General features: G+C 41.2%; 1 protein-coding gene across 4 annotated transcripts in view; it reads right to left on the reverse strand.

The window, feature by feature from the left end:
• Positions 1 to 2,458: 2,458 nt before the first annotated feature.
• arhgap24 (Rho GTPase activating protein 24) overlaps positions 2,459 to 23,262 on the reverse strand; it is a 79,403-nt gene continuing 58,599 nt past the window's right edge. For all 4 annotated transcript variants that reach the window (XM_008297109.1, XM_008297112.1, XM_008297110.1 and 1 more), the window contains 7 exons: positions 21,237 to 21,359; positions 15,541 to 15,748; positions 10,057 to 10,189; positions 8,211 to 8,284; positions 7,957 to 8,078; positions 6,655 to 7,831; positions 2,459 to 4,629 (listed from right to left, as the gene is read on the reverse strand). In XM_008297109.1, coding sequence (XP_008295331.1) covers positions 4,365 to 4,629; positions 6,655 to 7,831; positions 7,957 to 8,078; positions 8,211 to 8,284; positions 10,057 to 10,189; positions 15,541 to 15,748; positions 21,237 to 21,359 — 2,102 coding nt within the window. In that variant the 3' untranslated portion in view covers positions 2,459 to 4,364. The remainder of the gene's footprint in view (positions 4,630 to 6,654; positions 7,832 to 7,956; positions 8,079 to 8,210; positions 8,285 to 10,056; positions 10,190 to 15,540; positions 15,749 to 21,236; positions 21,360 to 23,262) is intronic.

A 23,262-nucleotide genomic window follows, 5' to 3' on the forward strand; every position in this document is an offset into this window, starting at 1 on the left:
AAAAAAAAAAAAAGAAAAGAAAAAAAAAAAGAAATTGTATCTGTTTCACGCTGATCTCAAAGCTTCAGGCTATAGCGTTTCAAGTAAAGTCAAAAACAAATGCAAAAGAAAAAGAAAAAAAATTACTGAAAGCTGTTACTGTAAACACAACATTTTAAAGGAACTGTGTATGTAAAAATAGTATATGTATGTGATTGAAAATAAACAAAACCTTTGATCTTGGATGCTGGTGGACCTCTTTTTTTTCCTCTCTTATACCTGATTGCTCCATGTGTTGGATTTACAGGTATTCTATATTTGTGTCTGTTTGCTGGAACCATCTGTTCAAGCCGTCACAGTCCCACCTACGCACACTCTGATCGAGCACTTCTGCTTGTGCAGGACACACTCTCAGTATAAAGGCTGGTGAACATGAACCAGCTCTCAGGCAGGAGGAGTGCAGGATGAAAGCAAGTGCAGCAAACCTTCCCACTCAAGTCGTAAAATAAAGCTAGTGGATGATATATACAATGAGAGTTTGCTTCTTAGACATGTTGGACAGACTGTTATCGTTTTTCTGGTTGTAGAGTAAGCTCCATGGCAACGTAGATCACTAGGCATGGCTGCTTTGTGGGCAAAATTACATTTTTACATCCATTTTGCACCAGCACATTGATTTTTTTTTTCTTTTTCAGGTAGTTTTTTAGCTGCAAAAGACAAAAACAGACATTCCTGCCTGGTTGCTTCAACCAATTACAATGTCCCTCCGCAGTGATTGTCCATCTGCGCACATTAAAGTCACATATATTTATAATTCTTTAAAAATGTGCAGATTTATAAAGTCTCTCCCTCTCTCTTAACTCCTCTGTGCAGCTCAGATTGCTCAGATGCTGTACAGCTACTCTACAGCACACAACAGTGAGTTTGTAATGAACAATATAAAATATAAAATAAGTGACTGCATATACATTTACTCCCTGACAGTTACAGCATCGAGCCTGTGTGGGTAGGTTTTAATCAGCAGTACACTGCAAATTTATTCCATTTTTCTTTTTCTAAACTGCTCAGACTCTTGTCGGGTTGAAGTCTGGACTCTGACTCAGTCACTCTAAGCTTGTTGTCTTTAAACCATTTCTCTGTAGTTGCAGACTGCATCAGGTTGTCCTCCAGAGTTCCCTCTAATCTTTGCTGCATTAATTTTACCTTTCATAATAAAATATATAAATAAACCCACTGGGGCCTGCTGTCAGAAGCATACACACGATGATGCTGCCACCACCATGCGACACAGTGGGGAATTATATGTTTGTGATGTCTGGTGTTCATCAAACATAACGTCTAAATCTTAAATTTGATCTCATGACCAAAGCACCCTCTTCCAGTTGATTTCAGACTCTTACAGGTCTCTGAGGAGCTCTAGCTGATATTATGAGCATTTTTTACCAGTGGCTTTCTTTGTGCCATTCTCACATAAAGCTTTGAATGGTGACGAACAGACAACAGCTGCTGTGTGAACAGTGTCTCCCATCTCAGCTGCTGAAGCCTGGAACTCCTCCAGGGTGTCTTGGTGGCCTCCCTCTCTGGTGTCTTTCTTGCACTCAGTTTTTTTTAAGAGCAACCTGCTCTGGGCAGAATCATACATATGCCATGTTCCTTCCAATCCTTACTGGTGGATTTAACAGCAGTCCAGGGGATATTCAGTGACTTAGAAATGCTGCTGATGATTCTCCTGACTTATGCTTTCAAAAACCTTTCAACAGAGTTGCTTGGTGCATTATAGCCAGGAGTGCTGACTCACCACTGACTGGACCTTTCAGATACAGATGTCTTTATACAACAAGCACGAGCTACATTCAGGACTCAGATGATCTTCATTTCCCTAAATGTGTGACTTCTAGCAGCAGCCGGTTACACCTGTGTTGAATTAGGTGAGTCACTTTAAGGGAGTGAATACATCGTTTTACATTTTATGCTTTAATTAATTGCTATTACCTTGTAAAAATCAGCTTTCATGACTAAATCATAAACATTAAAATGAATTTAAACATTTGCGACAGTGCCAATGGAGACTAAACAGTATGAGCTTCATAAAGATGTTATGGCCTCGCTGCTGTTATGGAACAACTGAGTATTTACTGAAATACCAACAGAATCAAAGAGCTACTGATATAGAAATATTTTTGCTTGAAGGTTGTTTTTTTTTTTTAATTATCTATTTCTTGCCAGATGGTAAAGGCTTAAACGGAACCCACAAGAAAATTAATAATTATGATTAAAATTTCCATACTTTAATGGTTCCACATTTTCACATTCAAATATTTGCTTCTTTTCCCGAATGTATATGATTTTAAACTGCATATGAAGTTTTGAATTGTTGCTCAGACAATCAGTACAAACTAAATTCCATTTCTTCTCCAAACCTTTTCAAAACTTAAAAAGTTGGACGACGCAGGCAAAAGGCAAAAGAAACAACTGAGACTCCCATGAAAATTCATCTTTATTCATATTAGGTCATTTTTTAAAGTTCCTTTGTGTATCAAGTATCATGTCATGAAAATATTCCACTATCCCAGTCCTCTCCCTCCTGCCCTCTGTCTATAATCTGCTCTTTTGTGTGGAATTCACAGAATGAGGTGACACTGTCAGCTTGGCTTAAGCCTATTATTTCCAAGTGAAGGGTGCAAAATGAGAAGCGCAGGCTCCCCGCCCTCCTTCGGTTGTTCAGGCACTTTTTTTTTTCCCCCTCTCCATGTGCACATTCCAGATGTCCTGCAATGACCAGCAGCAGGTTTAAATGGGACCTGACCTCCAATGGAAAAGCAGCCAGCAGCAGGCCTGTGCACGTGTGCACACTCAAACTTCTCTAGACAGAAGTCCAGCCCAGGTCTGATCTCAGATGTTTTGTACCCATTAGCTAATCCACATGGTGTGTAGACATTTGGTTTAAGGCTACATAAATACATCAATATACAGTCACTTTACAGACATTCACTTATTGTACACTGGCCCTCGTGGACTCATGCACCTTCATGCACACAGCAGCGACTGAATCTTGCAGCCAGGCTGTTAATGTCCTCAGTGTTGACCAACGTGACGCTCCAGTCCCCCCTTATTTCACAGTTACGACCCACAAACACAGCTCTGTGCTGGTACTTTTTTTGGCTGCAGCTTGTTATTATGTGCTAGGTTAGAATGAAACGTGTCAGGTGGGCAAATTTTCAAAAGGACAAGTGGAAAGTATTTTTAAAACTGGCATCTCATACACTGAAAGGCAGACTATCAACTGTAAATCCCACGAGCATTCATGATAACAGCTACACATCTCTGAACGGGGAGAGTACAATTTGTCATCTGAAATTCTGAAGACAAGATATATTTGAATCTGGGAATTATGCCAATGACCCATTGTGCAAGTCTTAAAATGTGTTTTTACAAGCTACAAAACATTCTTCAATCAGTATCGACTTTAGACGTGCCATCTCCATCTGAACATCAGTCAAACCACAGTGCAGACTAACAAGTAGTGTCTATCTATAAAATATTTACAGTACAGGCTCTTTTTTTGGTCATGGGTAAATGTAACAGCACAGAAGCACAGGCACATATACAGCATACTCTCCGGTTTAAATGGCACACACACTGACCGACAGAACATTCAGTACCGACTTGCAGAGACTAAACAAACACGTAAGTGCAAGGAAAAAAAAAATCTGAATATAAAACATCACACATCGATAACTCTGCTTAAATATCAGATAAACATTTAAGTATTATTTTCATTTCACTTTACAAACATATGTTTTTTTCTGCATTGTTTCCCTCTATGTACATGAGCCGATACAGAATTACAATGAACACTAACAAGGTGTTTTTTTTGGTTAGATGGTAGAAGTGAATAAAAACAGGGAGGAGCTTGGCATGGTCTTTCCTGCATCTTCAGGTCCAACATTGGTATGGGTTGTTTTTTTTCTTAACTCCTCTTTTTACATGTTGCCATCCTTCCTATCTACTAAGCCCTAACAGCTAATGTAAATTAGTAGTAGTACCGTATGTCCTCATAAACTGTGGTGTACTGTCCCTTTACTCCAAGTTCCAGTCGATGAATGAGCACCACAACAGTTTCCGCTGGAGAGTGTCCATGAGCTGTTTAAATAACGCTATGTACAGATAATGTCACTCTGGCATCACTCCAGGTGATGTCTACATCTATACAGGTGGCTTACATTAGACCAATGCCTCCTATTTCTTAAATTAAAACATGCCATTAACCGTTGCAATGTTCCATTTCCTCCTCCAGTCAGCAGCCAAATCCTGTTTGGAGTCAATGCAATGTTCACATCATATAATAAACCGTTTCCAGTCGTTGCTGGCATCTCAGCCTTCCTTCACTGTATCCAGATGGGGTTGTTGCGGTCTGGTCGGCGGGGGTCGGTGGCTGTGGTGTTGCCAGTTGCGGTGAGGTCACTAAATGTGGAGAAGAACTGCTCCATCTCTTTCTGTAGCATCTGGTTTCGCCGCTCAGCGTCATCCTTGGCACGCTCGGCGTTGCGCAGCTTGATCTCGGCCATGGTGTACTTCTTCCTCTCCTGGTCCAGCTCCTCGTGGAGGTTCACCATCTCGGTCTCCAGCTCCAGGTTACGCTGTTCCAAGCTGCAAAGGAGGTGTACACAGGACTAGGTTAGGGGACAGTAGCGCCTGGAGGCAACGGGTCATGTGAGGGCACAAAACAAGGTGATAACAGCTGTAGTTTAGTTTAATGACCTCAATGAATTTAGTGAATTACACAGAACTGAAACTGTCTCATATGTTTGTTTTCTTGTCAAGAGTTCGCCAGCAACCAGTTAGCATATAAACTGGGTGCATTAAGAAACAGTAACTCCAGTTCTTTTCCAAAGAGACCAAAATCTGCCGAACTTACCGTTTGTAAGTTCAAACTATAGACTGCACATAAAAGTAAAAAAAAAAAAGACTTTATGTACAATCTATGACTTAAAACTAATAAGGAAAAATAAAATAGGTCTTAGATAGAAACAAGTTTTTACAAAATATTAAGTGCCAGGTGCAACCGTTGTTTAGCTAATTGAACCAAGAGACCAAGCTAACGTTAGCTTGCTAATATCTAGCAATTTAAAGCAAAAACGAAAAAGATATAATATGGAATGACGGCTGTTCAATAACGACTTTTTCTTAACTTTTTTTCTTTTACAAAAATAACAAAACATCCCTTAAATTACGATACGTCATTCCAATAACTTTTAGCTAAATGAGCAAATCGCCACAGGTGACTTAGCATAAACTGACTTTTCCTGCTCACTGTAAACTAAATAAACACTACTAACAGAGCACACGTTTCAAAATATATCTCTATTGGTGAGAATATGTATTCAAGAGATATATCTAGTTTGTGCCTTTGAAACTATTTTTAGCATTAATGCTAACTAGTGATAGTAGACGTACTTCTTGTTGGTTTTGCTAATGGTTGACTGGACGGCACTATGGAGCCTTGTTCAGATATGAGATACCCAACATTCATCAGTCTGTTAAAGCAACAGCATTTTGAGACTGTGTTCATTTTTATGTTAACGTTTCTCACAGCTTAATAATAGTGGCAGAGACACATGAGTAGCCTTTGTGAAGCGAGGCTGGACAATACATTCATATGGGTCCTACTGCTGTCTGATGCTGGAGGGATTTAACAAACTCAGAAGAAAGACTTCTAAAAACTAACGCCATCAAAGTCTATCTTTATCCCAGTAATGCTGAATTTTTTTTAATGTAAGTTTGTAATAGACGAGTGAATGCGTGTTGTGTTTTGTGATTTTGGCACACGACCTGTCTCTTTGGACTGTGAGATGTTTTTGGCACTGAAATGTGGAAAAAGTCAAGTTGCTTCACACTGCTGGAAGTATGTCACTTGTGCGTGTCTATCTTTTAATGGGACGGCATGCAGCTCAGACTCAACAGTGATGTGGAAATGTTTCTTGGTTCAACCTTGAAAGACTGTGTCATGACTTTTATGGAAAAATGACCAAGATGCTCATTCAGACATGAGCCAACATGTTCAGATGCAGTCAGATGAACTGAAAGGAGACCATGCTAGCAGCCGATTTACACATGACTGTACTATTGGGCAGCTGCACTATTTCTATTTTTGTGATTAAATTTTAGTTTTTAAGAACTTTGGAGGGACTTTAAGCTAATAGTAGTAATACGTAATGGTTTCAGGAAGAGCCAGTGCAACCCAGTCCTGCACTACTGAAACTCAATAACTACAATCGTTTGTGTAATTGGCCACAACTCAGTACAACCAGTGGTTTTCCAGTGAGTTATGTCCTGGACTGTTTCTTGGATTGAAGTCACAGCGTCAGGTTTATTACATTTTCTGGCAATATTCTCAACTATTTAACACAAGGCCATTCCAATAATTGCTGCTAACCTCTGCAAATGAGATTATCTCTTGATATTGACCTCATGAAGGGATGTAGATGCCAGATGGAGACACAGTGTTTCTGTTCTATTATTAAGATAGAGGGAAAAATAATGACGCTGCATTGTAGATATAAAGTCACTGCTTGCCAGTAATTAAATATATCCAGTATCTCGTGTCAGTCAGGGCTTGTAGTGGCTCATTCTCTTTGGTTATCATAAAAAAGCTAATTACATACGCGACTCTACCTTTTAATTCTGGCCTCGTACTCCGTCTTCTGCTTGTGCATCTCCTGTTTCAGACTGGCCACGAGACTGTGCAGAGCGCTGTGGCTGCCAGGTCCATTACCAACAGTGAATCCTTCACTATTATCACTACTGCTGGTGCCTCGACTGCTCCTCCCTGTTCCGTCTCCGTCTCTGTTGCTGTTCCTGCCCTCTCCCTCCCCTCCACTGGACTGAAGAGGCTCGTTATCCGGTGCTGCTCCGTCCAAGTCTTCATAGTGGCCTCCGTAGAAGTCCTGCTCTGGGCAGGTCGTGGTGGAGGATCGGCAGGAGGTGGAGTTGTCGGGAAGAGAGATTTCACAGGAGGAGGTGGACCAGGTGGCGCTGTCCACGCTCTGTTTGTCCTCACAGCTGGTGTTCAGACACGTGTTGGTGATCTGGTTCTGCTGCTGCAGGTTCTGGTGGTTTAACTGGACGTTGTCGTACGTGGACAGACGATTCTGATTGGTTGTTTGATCCCCGTTGGAGCAGTCGCGTGTTTTGTTGTTGTCCCGTAACATGACGCAGCCATTTGGCACCCAGAGACCGTTGCGGCCGTTCAGACTCCCTGTGACCATGTCGGTGCCAGAAATGCCCATCCGCACAACCCCAGTCCCATTTCCTGCAGAGCTGTTTGCGCTCGTCACGCCGCTGGTGCCCATTTTTGTGCCTGAGCCTTTCAGGGTCCCACTACGACGAACCGGTAAACTCCCGCCTCCAGTCAGAGACGGACTCTTTTCTAGATTTGGATCTGAGGAGGGTGAGGAGCTGAAGGAGCCGTTAGTAACAATGCCGCTGCCTTTGCTGAAGGCCGGGTTCTTTTTTACAGTCAGCGGTGGACTGCGGGTGATGTCAAAGCGTCCTATAACACCATTGCGAGGGCTCGCTGATCGCGGGGAGCCACTGTTGTCTACGTGCTGGCGGTGCGAAGGAGACTCGGGTGCTTCCCAAACACACTGACGCACCACCTGGGTGTTGTTGTTCTCAGCGTTCTGGGACACCGTGGTGATGGCGGAGGTAGTTGTAGCAGCTTGTCGCCGTGGCAGTTCGATGTTGTTGTTGTTGACGAGCTCAAGGGCTGTGGGGCTGTCTTCATCTCGGGGGAAAAGCACATCGTGGCGGCCAATCAAAACAGCCATGAGCTGCTGGACCAGAACGGTACCTGACAAAACGAGACCACACATCATTGGCTTTACTTTTAAACCACTACGCCTTTCAGATAAGCACTGCATTAATGCGAAATACCAGAAAGAAAGAAACATATGATTGTCCCTCTTGAACACTGACCTTCCATAATTGCTACTGGATCCTCAATTTTTGGCCTCAAGATGTTTGGCCCAAAGACTGTGGCCAAGTTCTGGACGCTCATTTTATTCACCCCTGAATATGACTGGACTTCATCAAGAAATCTAGGAAAAAGGAAAACCATGTGTCATAACATTGCATATACACTGTATGTTAATGTTCATAATGCATTATTATTAGATTTTCACTGTCCAGTAACAGCTGCAATTTAATCTGTTATAAGAATGAATCCATACCTGCAGATGTACTTGAGGAGGTTGTAGTTTACTGGAGGTAGACTTTCCACAAGCCTTTTCAACTCCTTCATACCCTGCGAACAAAGTATGCTTTTTAGTTAAGTTCAATACTGAATAATATTTCATATCAGAAGTTGTGATCAATCATAAGGAATTTACAGTTCGTCAAATACAACAATCACATAAACAGAAAAAATAGAAAACAAAACCAATCAGCTAAAGAGGGGAAAATGCAATTTATGCAGCAGTGGATGGTTAAAAAACCCCAAACATGTTTGCTATTCATGTTTGATTATTTTTATTGAAGTAATGATTTATTGCCAATAATTGCGGATAAATGAATGGGTGCAAAGATGTTTTACGAGGGGCTGCAAGGTGGGGCAGTGGTTAGCACCGTTGCCTTGCAGATAGAGGGTCGCTGGTTTGTGTCCCGGTGAGGACACCTGGGATCTTTCTGCATGGAGTTTGCATGTTCTCTCCAGGTTCTACGGCTTCTTGAGGTTAATTGGTGATTCTAAATTATCCATACGTGTGAATGTGAGTGTGCTTGGTTGTCTGTCTCTAAGTGTTTTATATTTATAAAAGGATTTTAACGAGCCCATATTATACTTTTTGGTTTTACCTCTTTCTTTTAGTGTTGTTACTTTTTGTGTATGTAAAAAGTCAGGAAACTTCCATAGCCCAAAGTCAATGCCAAAAAGCGTTATTCTTTCTCACAGAAACACTGCTCCTTACCTGCCTATCATGCTTCATTTGACGTCTAGGTTTTTCTTCTGTTACTTATCTGTGTGACCATGTTGTCATGATGGCTGCCTAACAGCTAGTTTGGCCCTCAAACAATGAATGAACAGCTTCCTCCGGTCAGTATTTCCTCACTAGGACTATGCCTCTCAGCCTTTACTCATAGATCTGGGGTTACACTACATAACCAACTTTCTCTCACTTTTGTCAGGTAAGCTGAACGGTCAGAGCAGATTGAGCTTTTTAGGGCGACATTAAAGAGACTCGAGCTAAAATAGTTTCAGACCGACAATGAGAAGAGGTGTTGTAGTAATGTACAGTATGAGAAAAATAACGTGTTACATAAACATGAAAACAAAAACCTGTAAATGTGCACCATGTGGGCTCTTTAACAACTACTGTAAGAATCCATTTAGCTTAGGATTCTCTTTTTAACTCATTTTGCAGTTTTACAAATATAAACTCTCAAATGCAAAACACAGAAACAAATAAAATAAATCAAATGTTATTCAATATGAGCAGCTATATACTATTTCTATGTACGAACTGCTGCCTCTGAAGTCATGTCAGCAGGATTGCTCAGAACCAAGAACCTGTTGCAATCCCCAAGCAAATGTAAAAAAAAAAAAAATGTCGGGAAAAATATGAGTTCTTTTCACTCTGTTCCTTCTTTACTTCAAAGTCCTGGGAGGCTTATAAAGCGGAGGAGCTCTCATCTACACGTTTAAACATATATCTGGATTTACAAACAAGAGCAGCACGAGGGTAAAGATGTTTTGGACCCAGTGGGGAACCAAACGACTGACCCCCTGGTGCTGGCTGTGTCGTATGGTGTGACAGAAACCCTACTGAGATGTTAGAAGTCAGGACAGGCACAACAAAGTAATTGTGTTGAGAAACAGAGCAGAGCAGAGCACGGATGACTAGTCGGCGAGAGCAGATTTATACCACAGAACAAGACTTATGAGAGGGCTTTTCAGCGCTTGCATCTGCTGACGTATAAATTGGACCTAAAGAATCTTCATTCATAGGGATAAAGCGCGTGAAAGCCAATTTTGTTGGTCGATATGGCTGAAAAAGAAACTCATCACGGCCTCTTTCTTACCATTTCATCATCTTTGCCGAGGAGCTTTGCACAGGCCAGGAACTCATCATACTTTTGGAAGGGGATGACGGGCTCCGGCAGCTCTCTGAGATACAGCTTCAGGAGAGAAGCTACCGTGTGCACGTCCGTGTTACTGTGGAGAAAGACAAGACGCCAATAAAGACGGGGCGAGGTCGAGGTCATTATTTATTAAAGCAACGTGACATGGAGGCAATTCGGCGTGAAGCCTCCTGCAGGAACAGCGCTGTCGGAAACAAGAGGAAAAGGCGGAGTTAATGCCGCAAGTGAGATAAAACGCAGAACAGTTGAATCTGTGAATAACCACAAACATGTTTGCTATGATCTTAATTTGTTAAAGATTAAGCAGAAACTGGAAATAGGGGAAACGGTTTGTCTATCTGTGTGCAAATGTAACCAAACTGACCTACCAGGACCTCCATAGCTCACTATAACCGGATATGCTTTATTCATTTTGCACAAAAACTAAATCGTAGAATAATAACTTGCTGCTTCACAGAGGCTAATGCTTAACTAAAGCTTAATTAACTGGCACAAAGCTGTTGTCTTATATTTAAAAGGCCTGAGATAGTAAATGCAGTGTGTTTACAAAGGACAGGCAATTACCTGCTACTGTAAGTAACACTGTCATTCTCAACTTTTTGTTTATTGATTTCAGTTTATTAAAAATCAGAAGGGGCTGCAAGGTGGAGCAGTGGTTTGTACCGTTGCCTCGTAGCAAGAAGATCCCCGGTGAGGACACCTGGGATCTTTCTCCGGGTTCTCCGGCTTCCTCCCACACAGTCCAAAACCATGCTGAGGTTAATTGGTGATTCTAAATTGTCCATAGGTGTGAATTTGAGTGTGCTTGGTTGTCTGTCTCTAAGTGTAGCCCTGTGATAGACTGGTGACCTGTCCAGGGTGTCCCCTGCCTTCACCCTAAGTCAGCTGGGATAGACTCCAGCCCCACCGCAACCCTAGTGAGGATTAAGCGGTGTATAGCTAGATAATGGAAAAATCTGAATGAATTCACAGCAGCTCAAACCTAAAGTTCCTTAAACCTACAATGCAGAACTTTTGTCTCCCCCTTCTGGCAGAGTGAGTAAACACACAAACACTGTTGTGCTTATGATGTAAGTCATCACTGTAAATTGCATTCTTTGCCATAAGCTCTGCAGTCTTTTACCATTTGTATATGATACGCTAGTTCTAAACAGCTTAGATTTTTCTATATGTTGTTTCTGCTATTCTTGTCTCAACGTCTGATCTGCCGCACTGATGAATAAATCCACTCTATTTGGACTCAAAATCGGTGCTGGTCATCCTCGGAGCGGGGAGTTATTTTTATGCTGAGGTTCCCGGTGAGCCAGACAGAACACCTCACTTAGTTGCTGTAACTTACTCTGTCTCTGCTGCTCCCCACCAATCACTGCCGGTTGACATAAAGTGCATCTCTACAGGTGCATCAGAGCGGGAATGTCACATCACACACCAGATTTAAAACCTCCAGCTGAATACAGAAACCTTTACCTAGCAGGCTTGATCAGCACTGTATGAGAACTTGAATGTAGCAGACATAAGATAAGATAAAGCCTTCATTAATCCCACAGGGAAATTAGCAGCGTTACAGCAACAAAGGAGGTAGAGCAAAAACAAGAAAAACAGGAGCACTGAAGAGCTCAATTTAGCACCGTGAGTGGGAGAATCAGGGAAACTAAAGCAAGAAAATGGGACATAAACAAGGTAAAAAAAGATAAAAAAGTAACACAGAGAGGGAGCAACAGGAACACCGGGGCAGCTTAGATGATCTGCCAGAAAGACAAGAGGATTTCAACCGTCGGCTTAGAGACAGTAATGAGCCAACAAGGGGCAGCTGGCGAGGCAGGCAGGAGGTTACAAGGCTAATGATGGAATCAGCACAGCGAGGGACGGTTAGGATCCAAAATCTAGTAGAGACAAGAGGACGGAGTAGTTATTACCAAAGTGGAAACAAGAGGGCAGAGGTGTGTCTCTGTGCAGCTGGTATAATAGTCACAAGAATTTGTAGCCGGTGTTTCTAGGAAGAGGGCGAGACGTTGACGGATAGCCTGACAGTCCAATCCAGGTTTTATTGGTGGTTGTCAGATTAGATGGCGGGTGTAGCGGATTGAGTTAGAGACAGGAGGAAGATGCAGAGATGGGTGGTATATTCTATTACTCATGTATTTCTCTGTCAGTCTGAGTTATGGATGAAGGCTGTCACATTAAAAAAAACAGTGTTGGGTCTCTGAACGCAGCCACACAGCTCGTAATACGAAGGCAGGTTGAGGGCTCTGTTTAGCTGCCGGTCGTTGTTTTAAAATGGTGGAAAGCTCGTTCTGTTGTTTCATCTTGATCCACTGAGTGATTCTAAAGCGGATGAAGTTACTGTATTATGTTTGTGCCAATGTAATCAAACTAGATTTCTGAAATTGCAAACAAAGACGATCATTTGAGAGGAAAAAAAATCAATTCAACAAACAAAACAAAAAAAAAAAAGTCATCTCAAAAGTAAAACTCTCACACAGCTCATAGCCCCTGTCTGCCAATCACCACATCTGGGGCACTGAGCTGTCAGTCAAAAACGCATTAGCCAATGGAAGCGCTCCCCTGAAAAAAGCTGCTCCTGTGAGAGGTTTGTGTCAGAACTGCAAACAAGAAGTCAAACAGAGTAAACAGGAGAGCCGGGGTGAGGAGTGAGGGCAAAAGTGTAATCAGTGAGAAGGAGCTGTGAGCCAAATGATATCAAAGCTGGATTGTTTTTTAGTTCTAAAAACATTCTGAGAAGGTTTTTGCAAAGTTCAAGTCAAGTTTTCAGCAGGATGTTTTTTTAGTTCTCAGAATGTTCTTCTTGAAGGTAGAATAAAGTTCTCGAGAGACTTTTCTCTAAAAATGCTGTTAAAACATTTCCTGATTGTTGTATTGAAAACATCCTTCCTTAGTTATCATGTAACGTTGTGGGAATGTTTACTGGAAGAATCTTCCGTCATCTGTTCCCTCAACAACACTGCAAAAACATGCTCAGAACACTGCAGGCAAAATCCTTCCTTTGTTAATACGTAACATTACAGGAACGTTTCATCGTCTTCTGAGGCCTTGACAACATTGTGCCAACATTTTATTGAATGCTGCTTCGAGAACGTTCTTCTTTTGTTACCGTGTAATCTGACAACATTCTCCAAACAGCCTCTAAATGTTCCAGTTAAAACGTTCTGTCTTAGTTAACCTTTAACCTTCTAGGAACACAGTTTAAAATGAGAAATATCCATAAAACCTTCTTTGAACATTACAATAAAGTGTTTTCTTTAAAACATTATTAGAACTTGTGGGTAATGTTAGCCAGTTTGGTAGAAACCTCCTGCTATCTGGAATGTTATCATAAAAGGAAAAGACCAAATGATCTGATTGCACGTTTTTCTCTTTGACTCTTTCTGTTGGATTTGTAAGAAGTTGTGTTTAATTACACTGGCACAGATCTGATTCCATGCAGCTTTTAAATGGTGCTGCTGCCCTGAATTGGAGTTGAACCTTCTACAAAAGAGGCACTGTTTAAAGACCTTTTTCACAGCAGACATTTTCACTTGCCAGGAAAAGCAGGTGTATTCAATCAGAGTAATGATTCCACATCTGGATTCGTGTTTGCTGGTTCACTGGAACGGCCTACTGGGACACATAATGGGCCTTAATGTTTTCAGTCCCACCTGTGTTTGTCCTTCTATGTGGAAAAGGTCTATTGGCCCGTTAGTGGCCGAGCTTTACTGACGACTGGCAGGTAGCAGGCTAGTTAGCAGCTCCTCTTTTTTTTAAAAGGATGTCTAAGTGAGACACAACATTTTTCTTTTTACTGTTGGCGCGACGCTGGAAAAACAGAGCCTTAAAGAGGAGAGCTATTGTGTGAAATTAGCTGTGCCACTCTGTGGTCTGATGCCAATCAAGCACCGTCTCCACGCGCCCACTCAGTCCGAACAAGTGAAAACACCTGTGGGGGAGGACAAAGGGTTTGTACATCCTTTAAATGTATTTTATACCATGTTCAGTGCCTGCGTTTGCTAAATATTTGTGAATACTCGTTAAAATTTGCTCATAAAAAACCTACAACACAAAATGATCCAGGCTGAAAATTTGAACAATCTGCTGTAAGATGCAACTCGTTAACCGACAAAACAACATTTTTCTTTACAACAATGAGGCAATATTAAAGCTACAGTGTTCCGAAAAACACTAACACAAGTAAGATGAGTACAGACAGCTTGTGCTGAGTAATGATGATAGAAGAAAACTGGATGCAAACCTGACAGCAGGTCTGAAAGTTGCATTAAATGAACCAAATCTAAGCATAGAAGTCGCTTTATTCTAAATGTCTCATTGTAAAAAGTCATCAAAACTAAACCATTTGCACCAGTTTGACTCAGCTGTGGCCAACAGTCACGTGAAAAAAAAATCTGTAACTTTTTGGCTGAACTGCAGGCAGTGTTTAGAACAGGGGTGTCGAATCCTGGTCCTCAAGGGCCGCAATCCTGCATGTTTTAGAGGTTTCCCTCTTCCAACACACCTGATTCAAATGATCAACTCATCATCAAGCTCTGCAGAAGCCTGATAACGATCCTGATCATTTGAATCAGGTGTGTTGGAAGAGGGAAGCATCTAAAACATGCAGGATTGCGGCCCTCGAGGACCAGGATTAGACACCCGTGGTTTAGAAGAAGCAGATAGGAAACAAGTACAGACACCAATTAGAGAGACTGACCATAATATAGAACATTTTTGAGCAATAAAATAAATGCAGCATGCGTCAAAAACAGTACACAGAAGAGGAAGTTGTTGGAGGATACATTCAGCACGGTGAAACATCTTTCTAGAGTAGATGTAGAGTAAAAAATGTGAAAAAGCAGTCGTAAAAATCTATGCAGTGAAATCTAGAGTATGTAGAGCTGCTATTTTTAAATATATCTGGTAATACCTGTGGAACAATATTGCAAATGTTCACATGGTTCTGTCAGTTTTTGAAAGATAATTAATCAAAAGATATATATTTTTGTCTTTTTTATGGTTTATGACTGTGCAATAAAAGACATTTTTGAGTTCTTTCTATTTCCAGCCACAGTCGTGCTGCTTCAACAGACGTGCAGGATGATGAGCCCACAGTGGGTAAAGACATGACAGGAGCACAAGATCCCTCACTTGAACTTGTGAGTTACATTTCTCTTTATGTTTGTTAAAATTTGGAGCCAGATTTGCGTGAACTGGCTTTTTAAATCTTCCAAATGGTTGATTCCTTGGTTTGACACAGTGGATCCTTCCTCATGTCTTTACAGGTTTCCACAACAGGTGTAGAAAAGCTCCGTCATTCAGGTCTAACTAGACGCAGCTGAGAGACAACAGCTCAGTCAAAGATCTGAACATATCAACTAGACATTAAAATGCACTGAGGGAATCTAACCAGCCGGGACGCTCGTGTTTTTTTCTTACCAATCAAAAGAGGGTTTCTCTCCACAGTCAAAGGCGTCCTGCAGCTCTTTGACCAGGTTGGCCTGTCCTGGCAGCCTGAATAGACCCTCTTCCCGAAGGCCCCACTGCCGAATGAAATCCACACACTGCTCCACCAGCATAGGGGCCAGCTTGTTCCCAAAGCGGCGCTCATACCGCACAGTCTCCTCCAACTTCTGACCGAAGATCCCTGGAACGCAAGACAAAATGTTTAACGATGGTACGGCAGTGATAGGTGTCTTAAACCAGGGGTGTCGACATCCGGTCCTCGAGGGCCGCAATCCTGCATGTTTTAGATGTTTCCCTCTTCCAACACACCTGATTCAAATGATCAGGATCGTTATCAGACTTCTGCAGAGCTTGATGATGAGCTGATCATTTGATTCAGGTGTGTTGGAAGAGGGAAACATCTAAAACATGCAAGATTGCGGCCCTCGAGGACCGCAGTTCGACACCCCTGTCTTAAACTATCACCACGTTCAGATTTCCAATACACTCACAACGATGAATTGTAATTTATTACATATATTTATTTTATATGCTGTTTTTAACACTTTGTAATTGTACTTTCTTGAACAATTTACAAGTATTTCAAGCAGATTTTTTCGACTTTATTAAATGACAGATAACAAATAAAAATAATTATTTTACACATTAAATGCCAAAAAAAGATTTTAAAAAATCTTTCATCTTTTTGTACAAATAGTAATTCACTCTTTTACATCGTGTGACCATAAAATTAAGTTGTCTTGCTGTATTCAAATACACTATAAAACATAATTACTTTATATTTTCTATTATTTGAAAGAAAAAAAATGTATATTAAGGATTGAAAAATGCTAAATAATTGAACGGTTATTTTACAGATTTTAACAATTTTGTTAAATTCCAGAAAATATCTAGGACATTTAAAGAAAAGAGATTAATTTATGCATTAGCTGTAAAACAACAACAAACAAAAAAACAAGCCAACATATGTAAAGGCTTTGATTCTAAAATCAAAGATCAGTGTTTTTCCAAAAAAAAATGTTCTTTTTCAACGTGTAACCTTAAATTTACACTAATTTGGCTGTTTTACTGTATATAAATTAGCTAATATTTTTTACAGATTTTTTTGGGGTATTTTTTTAACTGTATTTTATTTATTTTTTTAACATTACAACATTCTACCATTTTTAAACATTTTTTTCTGGCACCCAAACTCGCAGATTTTTACTGTTTTTTTTTTTTTTTGTTTTGTTTTTTTTTACAGGTTTTACTGCGTAAAATAGATTACTTGATTCAAATTATTCAGCTGTATCATTCTAAAACTCAAACAAAAACTACGGTTTATCTTTTGAGAAGTAATTTACTCTCTAACTTTCTCTCCCAAAGTGAAAGGAGCAAGTTCCAAAAAAAGAACAAAAGAGAAATAATTAGCATACCATCTACAGCTCGGGCAACATCAAAGCGAGCGGTTAAATCGATCGACAAAGATTCATGATAAGGTTGTGCAGACAGTCCGAGCAGAAAATATGTACACCCACAAAGCCTTCGTCTGATGATCAAATCTCTAACTTCCTGCTGAGCACCTCTCGCCTTTTGTCTGAGGCGGACGCAAGAAAAAAAGACCGATTTCCATTTGCAGCCGTCTCATGTGGACGCAACACAAGAGGGGATTAGCGCGGCCTTCCTGAGAGATTTGGATCTGCATACTTTTCCGGTCTCCAGATACAGACAGAGGCGACTCACACACATGCCTACACGTGGTACAACAAGGTACTGTACCGACTGAAGCGGGCTCCCTGAGCTTTAAACACAGCAAACTGTTTACATGAACACGCAGAAACCGTGGCGAATATAAATATTTGCCAACAGGTGTATTCAGAATTTAAACTGGTGCTTCAAAATATGTCTCATCGGAACCAAGTGGATGCATCTAACCAATAACATCGTGTTGTCATACTCACCCCTCTTGAAAATGACACAACTTGTAAGCTTGTGGAGGAAATGCCTATTAATAAATTTGTGATAAGATAACACGCCAGGGAATTTAAAGCGCCTGCATTCTAACATTTTCCAAAAACCAGCTTTCCGCTTTCTACAAAAAATCAAGATAGGAGCGTTGAGACAAGAAGGATGCATCAGTTTGATAGCAGATCAGTCAAACTGTTTTTTATCTCCATCTCTCAGAAAACGCTCTTTGTCGAAAACAGGAGCAGCTGATCAGAAGTCTGGAGTCGCTCGAGGGATTTTTTTCCACTTCAATCTGTGCAGCAATCCAAATAAGACGAAGCAGTAAACAGTCACAAACTCCTGAGAAATGTAAAAGGCAGTGTGTCCGTTTTGAAAATCTTACACCGATCGGAGCAGATAAGTGAAAATCCACCACAGGAAAGAGTGATTAACATCCTCACGTATCGAAAAGGAGAACAAATGGGGGGGAAAAAGTGACTGGATGAAAAGGAGGTCATCCCTCCAGACGTTCTGGTCATGAGTCTGGGAATGTTTTCCTGGGTCACATGTAGCTGTGTGTGTGCAGCAGCTTATGTGGAGTGTGTGCATGTGTTTGTATGGATGTTTGCTGTTCCCAGCGGGCCGCGGCTCGACCACAAGGCTTCGGGCACACGGGAGTGACATCTCCACTCTGCGGCCGCTCCACCGTTTCCTTCAACGCTCTCAGGTTCTGTCGGATACACACTCACCCACACGGAGCTCCAGACACAACACGGCCTGTTTTTTCCCCCTTTTCTGTGCTTCCTACTTCCTCTCTCTTGTCTTTGATTCTTTTCCTTTGGTGCGGTTGGATGAATGTTCCTCAAATATGTGATGTAATGTTGATGTTGGAGTCTTTCTTACTGTATTTTATACTTTTATACTACAGTGAAACAAAACATCTTGTGTGTACAAAAAGCGATTTCTCCAATAAAGTACAAGAAGAAGAAGTAAAAAGTAGGAAAAACTGTTTGTTTTGGCGCGGATATGTTCTCTAGTCACTATGGTGAGTTAGCGGAAGGCTTCATACGATGTTAGTGCTGCTAATTTATACTGCACTGCAAGTACTTGAACAAATATTGGATTTAATTAGTGAATAAATATTACATTTTTAAAGCCGTGCTGCCTTTATGGACACTGCATGTGAAACGTCAGTCGAGGCAGGACAAATATTTAATAAAAGGGTAAATGTTGTAGGTAAAAAGAGAAAAAATCTCTAAGACATAAATGTAGACGTCGTACAAAAATGAGTGTGAAAACAGCTGCACTGAACTCAGAGGCACAAAGTATACTGTTCAGATAGTTAACTCAAAATAAGGCCATGAGTCTCGAATATATTTCATTTTTTTAAGTAACATAAAAAATATGAAGCTTATTCTCGATATTTGAATCGTTTCAGATGCACATGTACATTGTAGAGTCTTAAAACCTAAATATTTAAACTTGTTAGGTCAATTTGTAGCATCATTATTTGCTCTATAAATAAACTTGACTTTCGCAGAGGTCATGTCTGGTGTGAACAAGTCCAATCCAAAAGCAGCAGACAGGTAATCGTCATATTTTCCCTGTAATGTACCTTTTACTGTGGGGTTACCCTTTTAAAACTACCTGTAAATTAGGACCAGAGTTGGTTGAAAATATTGGCAGCTCAACAGTTTGGGAAGCCGGGCTGAAGCGGTGTGAAGGGCGGGGCTGACTTGGGATAAAAATTTAGGTCAAACCAACAAAAAAATGCCTCTCTGCCTGGCTGAGCTAACATGTGGATTCTACTGTGATGACTACCGTTGTTACCAAATATCAGCGCACCACAACCATGAGAGAAAATTCGATGAACTCAACGCGGCGGTCTGGAAAATCTCAAAACTTCAGTCACGGGGCGCACGGCTCGGAAACGTGGCAGGACGGATGGTTTAAAATAGTCTTTTGAGACTTTTCAACATCCAGTGAATCCAACAGCAACAATGGCTCAAATTAGAATTAAAAAAGATTCCCCCCCAAACTACAAATAAACAGCCGGTAATTACCATGAAATAAATCTCCAAAGATCCAGATGGAGAAGCCACAGCTGCACATTTTCTCACAGGTCTGACTTCACACTCTCTGTTGTCCAACCGGCCAGCAATTAATGCAACATCAGAGCGAGAGTTCAGCACAACACGGCGGCAAACCTTTCAGGCGCTTCGCTGTGGGAGCTGCCTCCACGTCTGTCACTCTCCGAAACAGAATTTTTCATCGCACCTCGGGAGGATAGGCCGGCCAATCAGGGCTCAGTTGCTCTGCTGTTGCTGCAAAATGTGAAATGTGTGTGTGTGTATAAATATATATATGTGTGTGTGTGTGTGTTGGAGACAGCCCGGCTCTGCTTCAACATGGAGCCACCTTTCCTGTGGCATCTTTGACAAATGGCTCGTCCTTTTGAAGAGCAGTCAACTGCAATCGACATCAAGCTCCCTGCACTGAAAACAGAGGGGCCTAGCTCTGCCTCATCTATTCACTTTGTCACCGAGCGCTGCCTCGACTGCCCGTCTGGTTACAAATGCTGCACTTGTGCCCCGCTCGCACACAATGTAGGCCAATGTCTGCCGGTACAGTCAACAACAAGCCACAGCGGCGCAGCGGGAGACTCTGTAATCAGCGCACTAATTCCACCAAAGTCAGGAACAACTTCATGAGAACAATTACGGCGTCGTGCTTTTCGGCTATGAATCACTGCTCGTTTGATGATTCCCACATTGCTTTATTTGACACATGAAATTGATTTAAACGCGTTCGTTTTCTTGTGTTTACTGGCATGGACAGGCTGTTGGGAAAGAAAAAACTAACATGCGGGATGATGACAGAACACCAGAGTGGAGATTCAAGCAGCAGAAATGTGCCATTTTGGGGGGATTTTTACTGTTTAAAGGAAAATTTGAATTTGCATGACTTGCAAGTGATGGTGAAGTAATGCAGTAATGCCACCTGCAACATGTGGATGAACACCACCTATTAAACAATGCAAAAAGAGAAATAAGGCAACCTGTGGCTTTAACTGCCAATAGACTCTCATTGCGGTAAAGCCTGGTGTATGTAATCAAATATTCAAGCATGAAGAATGCATTCAAATATAGTTTGAAGTAAACCAGTTGGCTGGCATCAGTTTATTGTGGAGATATCAGTTTCAGCTTGGGCTAACTCAGAAATGGCATCATCCCATCATTTGTCCAGCTCTGACTCTATTGTTTATAATACTTTATGCACTGCAGCACATGTAGCAGAGCACGCACGGCTGAGCAGATAATTGGTGCCGAGTCAATCAGTGTCCTCTAAATTGTTTATGAGATACATTGCTGTAGAGTTAATAACAGTGACGACATCATGTGGCAGTCATCGCATCATTTGACCTTGGACGATCATTTTTTATACTTCCTAAAGATCTGCCCTAAAAATCCAGTTCTGTGCCTGGAAATGACTGTTAAGTTGTCTTTCTATTATGCATCAACAACAGATTTTGGTTATTAGGACAACTTTCATACTTTCAGTATGTAGTTAAGCTCAATCACTTCACATACATTTTGTCAGAGTTGTGCTCAACAAAACCTGCTCACAGAATTAATACACACACGTCATCAGAAACATTAAAGCCCATGTACCTTAAACTGTGTAAATAACTAACTCAAATCTACAGGTTTTGAGAGCAATGAAACAGTTGTGTGTGCACTTACCTCCACCAAAAGGTGCCCAGATGACCCTCCGGATTGTCTTCACCCAATCCTCCATGTCATTCTGGGTGCTGGCCATAAGAAGGTAGGTCTCATGGTTGGCTGTCATCCGCTCTCTGTCTCCCCCTGCACAAATAAAACGCAAATGATTAAAACAGCCTCTAAAGAGTAGGTGATGCTGCTACAGGTTGACAGGTTGGTAAATATTCTCATCCAACCCTCACTGGTTGGACAATCGTCTGTGTTACTTCAATAAGGTAAAAGGTGGTACATCAAGAGTTTTCCAGGATGAATCTATTATTTTTGGGGGCATCAGGAGCAGACTACCCCTACCTTTTCACAACTTTATTTTCGTCCATGGGACTATACATTTATTTCATTCAGACAGAGCAATCTGAATGTTTACTGGGAGCTGGCTCCAAACTAGTTTACATGATGTCAAAGCAAGGTATGGTTGCTTTTCAGGAAAGCGGATGACCAAAACGTCAACTGTAAACTTTGCTACCATTAGTTTTCATATCACAACTCAACAACCTGCATGGCAGATCATCTAAAAACAGTAGGAAAACATTTCTATGTTACATGCTTCTCTAGTTTTTGTCCTGGGATCAAAAATTGTTAAACAGGAAGTTCTATATGATTCAATTTAAACTGTTGCAAATACAAACTTTTTGTGCTTATTTATCATTCATTTAGGCTAACAAACCTAGCAGGTAAAGTGCTTTTCTTTGCATGACTACAGCCCAAGTTGTCATTTTAAATAACTGAGAATCAAACTTTAAAATGAAGTTAGCATAAACAAATCAGACTTTAAGAGTATGGAGCCTTTAAGACAGAGCCCTAATGCAACGTCTGATGTATTGATAACCAATGCTGATTTTAAATGTTCTTAGATGATACCATAATTTACTTACATCCAATAAGACCACTATATATCTCTAAAAAACTGGCAGTTTTGGACACACACACACACAAGCCTTCACCCGCAGCAATAACTCAAAGAAATGTTTATAGCCCATCTCGGTGCGGCAGCGTATGTTCCATTAGAGCCAGACTCTGTATCCTGATTCAACTTGTGGATAATGGCCACAAGCACTCTGTTGTCATGTGATACCGGACAGGCTGGAGTGGAGGGTCTGGACCTGTTTCACATAACCAATCTGGCTGCCGGGATCACTATGACAACAGAACCATTTCCACCGCTCCGTTTCGGCTTCATCGAGATGACGAGCACAAACAAACAAACAAACAAACGACTCGTGGCATTTCACACAGATGCACCTGGTCTATTAGAGGAAGAGATGGAGTGTCACACCAAATATTGAATTATTCATGGCTTAGGCCACCAGGGATCCTGCTGAATTGATTGTATCCCAGGATGAGATCTGCGTGATGCATATGGAGATTATTTATAGACTCCGAAACAACATGAAGACATCAGGATTAGTCGTAATGACTTGAAACAAAGCAAAAACTGTTTTCTGGCTTAAAGTGTCGGTACTTTCGTGGAAGTTTTTAAAGTGAACGTGTCGCTCAGTTTACATTTCGAACGCTGTACGATGACAGTGAATGGAACCCTTAACTCGGTGAGATGCACAGATCCGGATAAAATTAATTGAGTAATTGTGTTTGTGCTGTTCTGGGAGGCTTAGTGGTCGGAGAGCAGGATTAACAGCTATATTTGGAGCCAAACTTTGACAGTGAGATTGATGCTCCCTGTCAGTCTTGATGAGATCTCATTAGAAGGCACCAGATGCCAGCGTTTGCCTTGTGAAACATTCAACATGTCCACAGTGTTTATACCCTGCAGGCTGCCTTCACAAACACAATGTAAACGACAATAAAGAGCCCAACTGAGACAGCGGTTGGCTGATTTTGTTCCATTACAGACGTGTCTTTATCCACCTGTATGTTGTTCGATAATATGTAGCGATATGAACTTATTTTTTCAGAACATCACACAGAAAATGATAACTGAGGTCATTTTGAATTAGTGTCATTACATAGTTTGTCCAGCAGAGCACGCTGT

Source organism: Stegastes partitus, unplaced genomic scaffold (genome assembly GCF_000690725.1).
Source record: "Stegastes partitus isolate 25-593 unplaced genomic scaffold, Stegastes_partitus-1.0.2 Scaffold1186, whole genome shotgun sequence".
NCBI classification, from domain to species: domain Eukaryota; kingdom Metazoa; phylum Chordata; class Actinopteri; family Pomacentridae; genus Stegastes; species Stegastes partitus.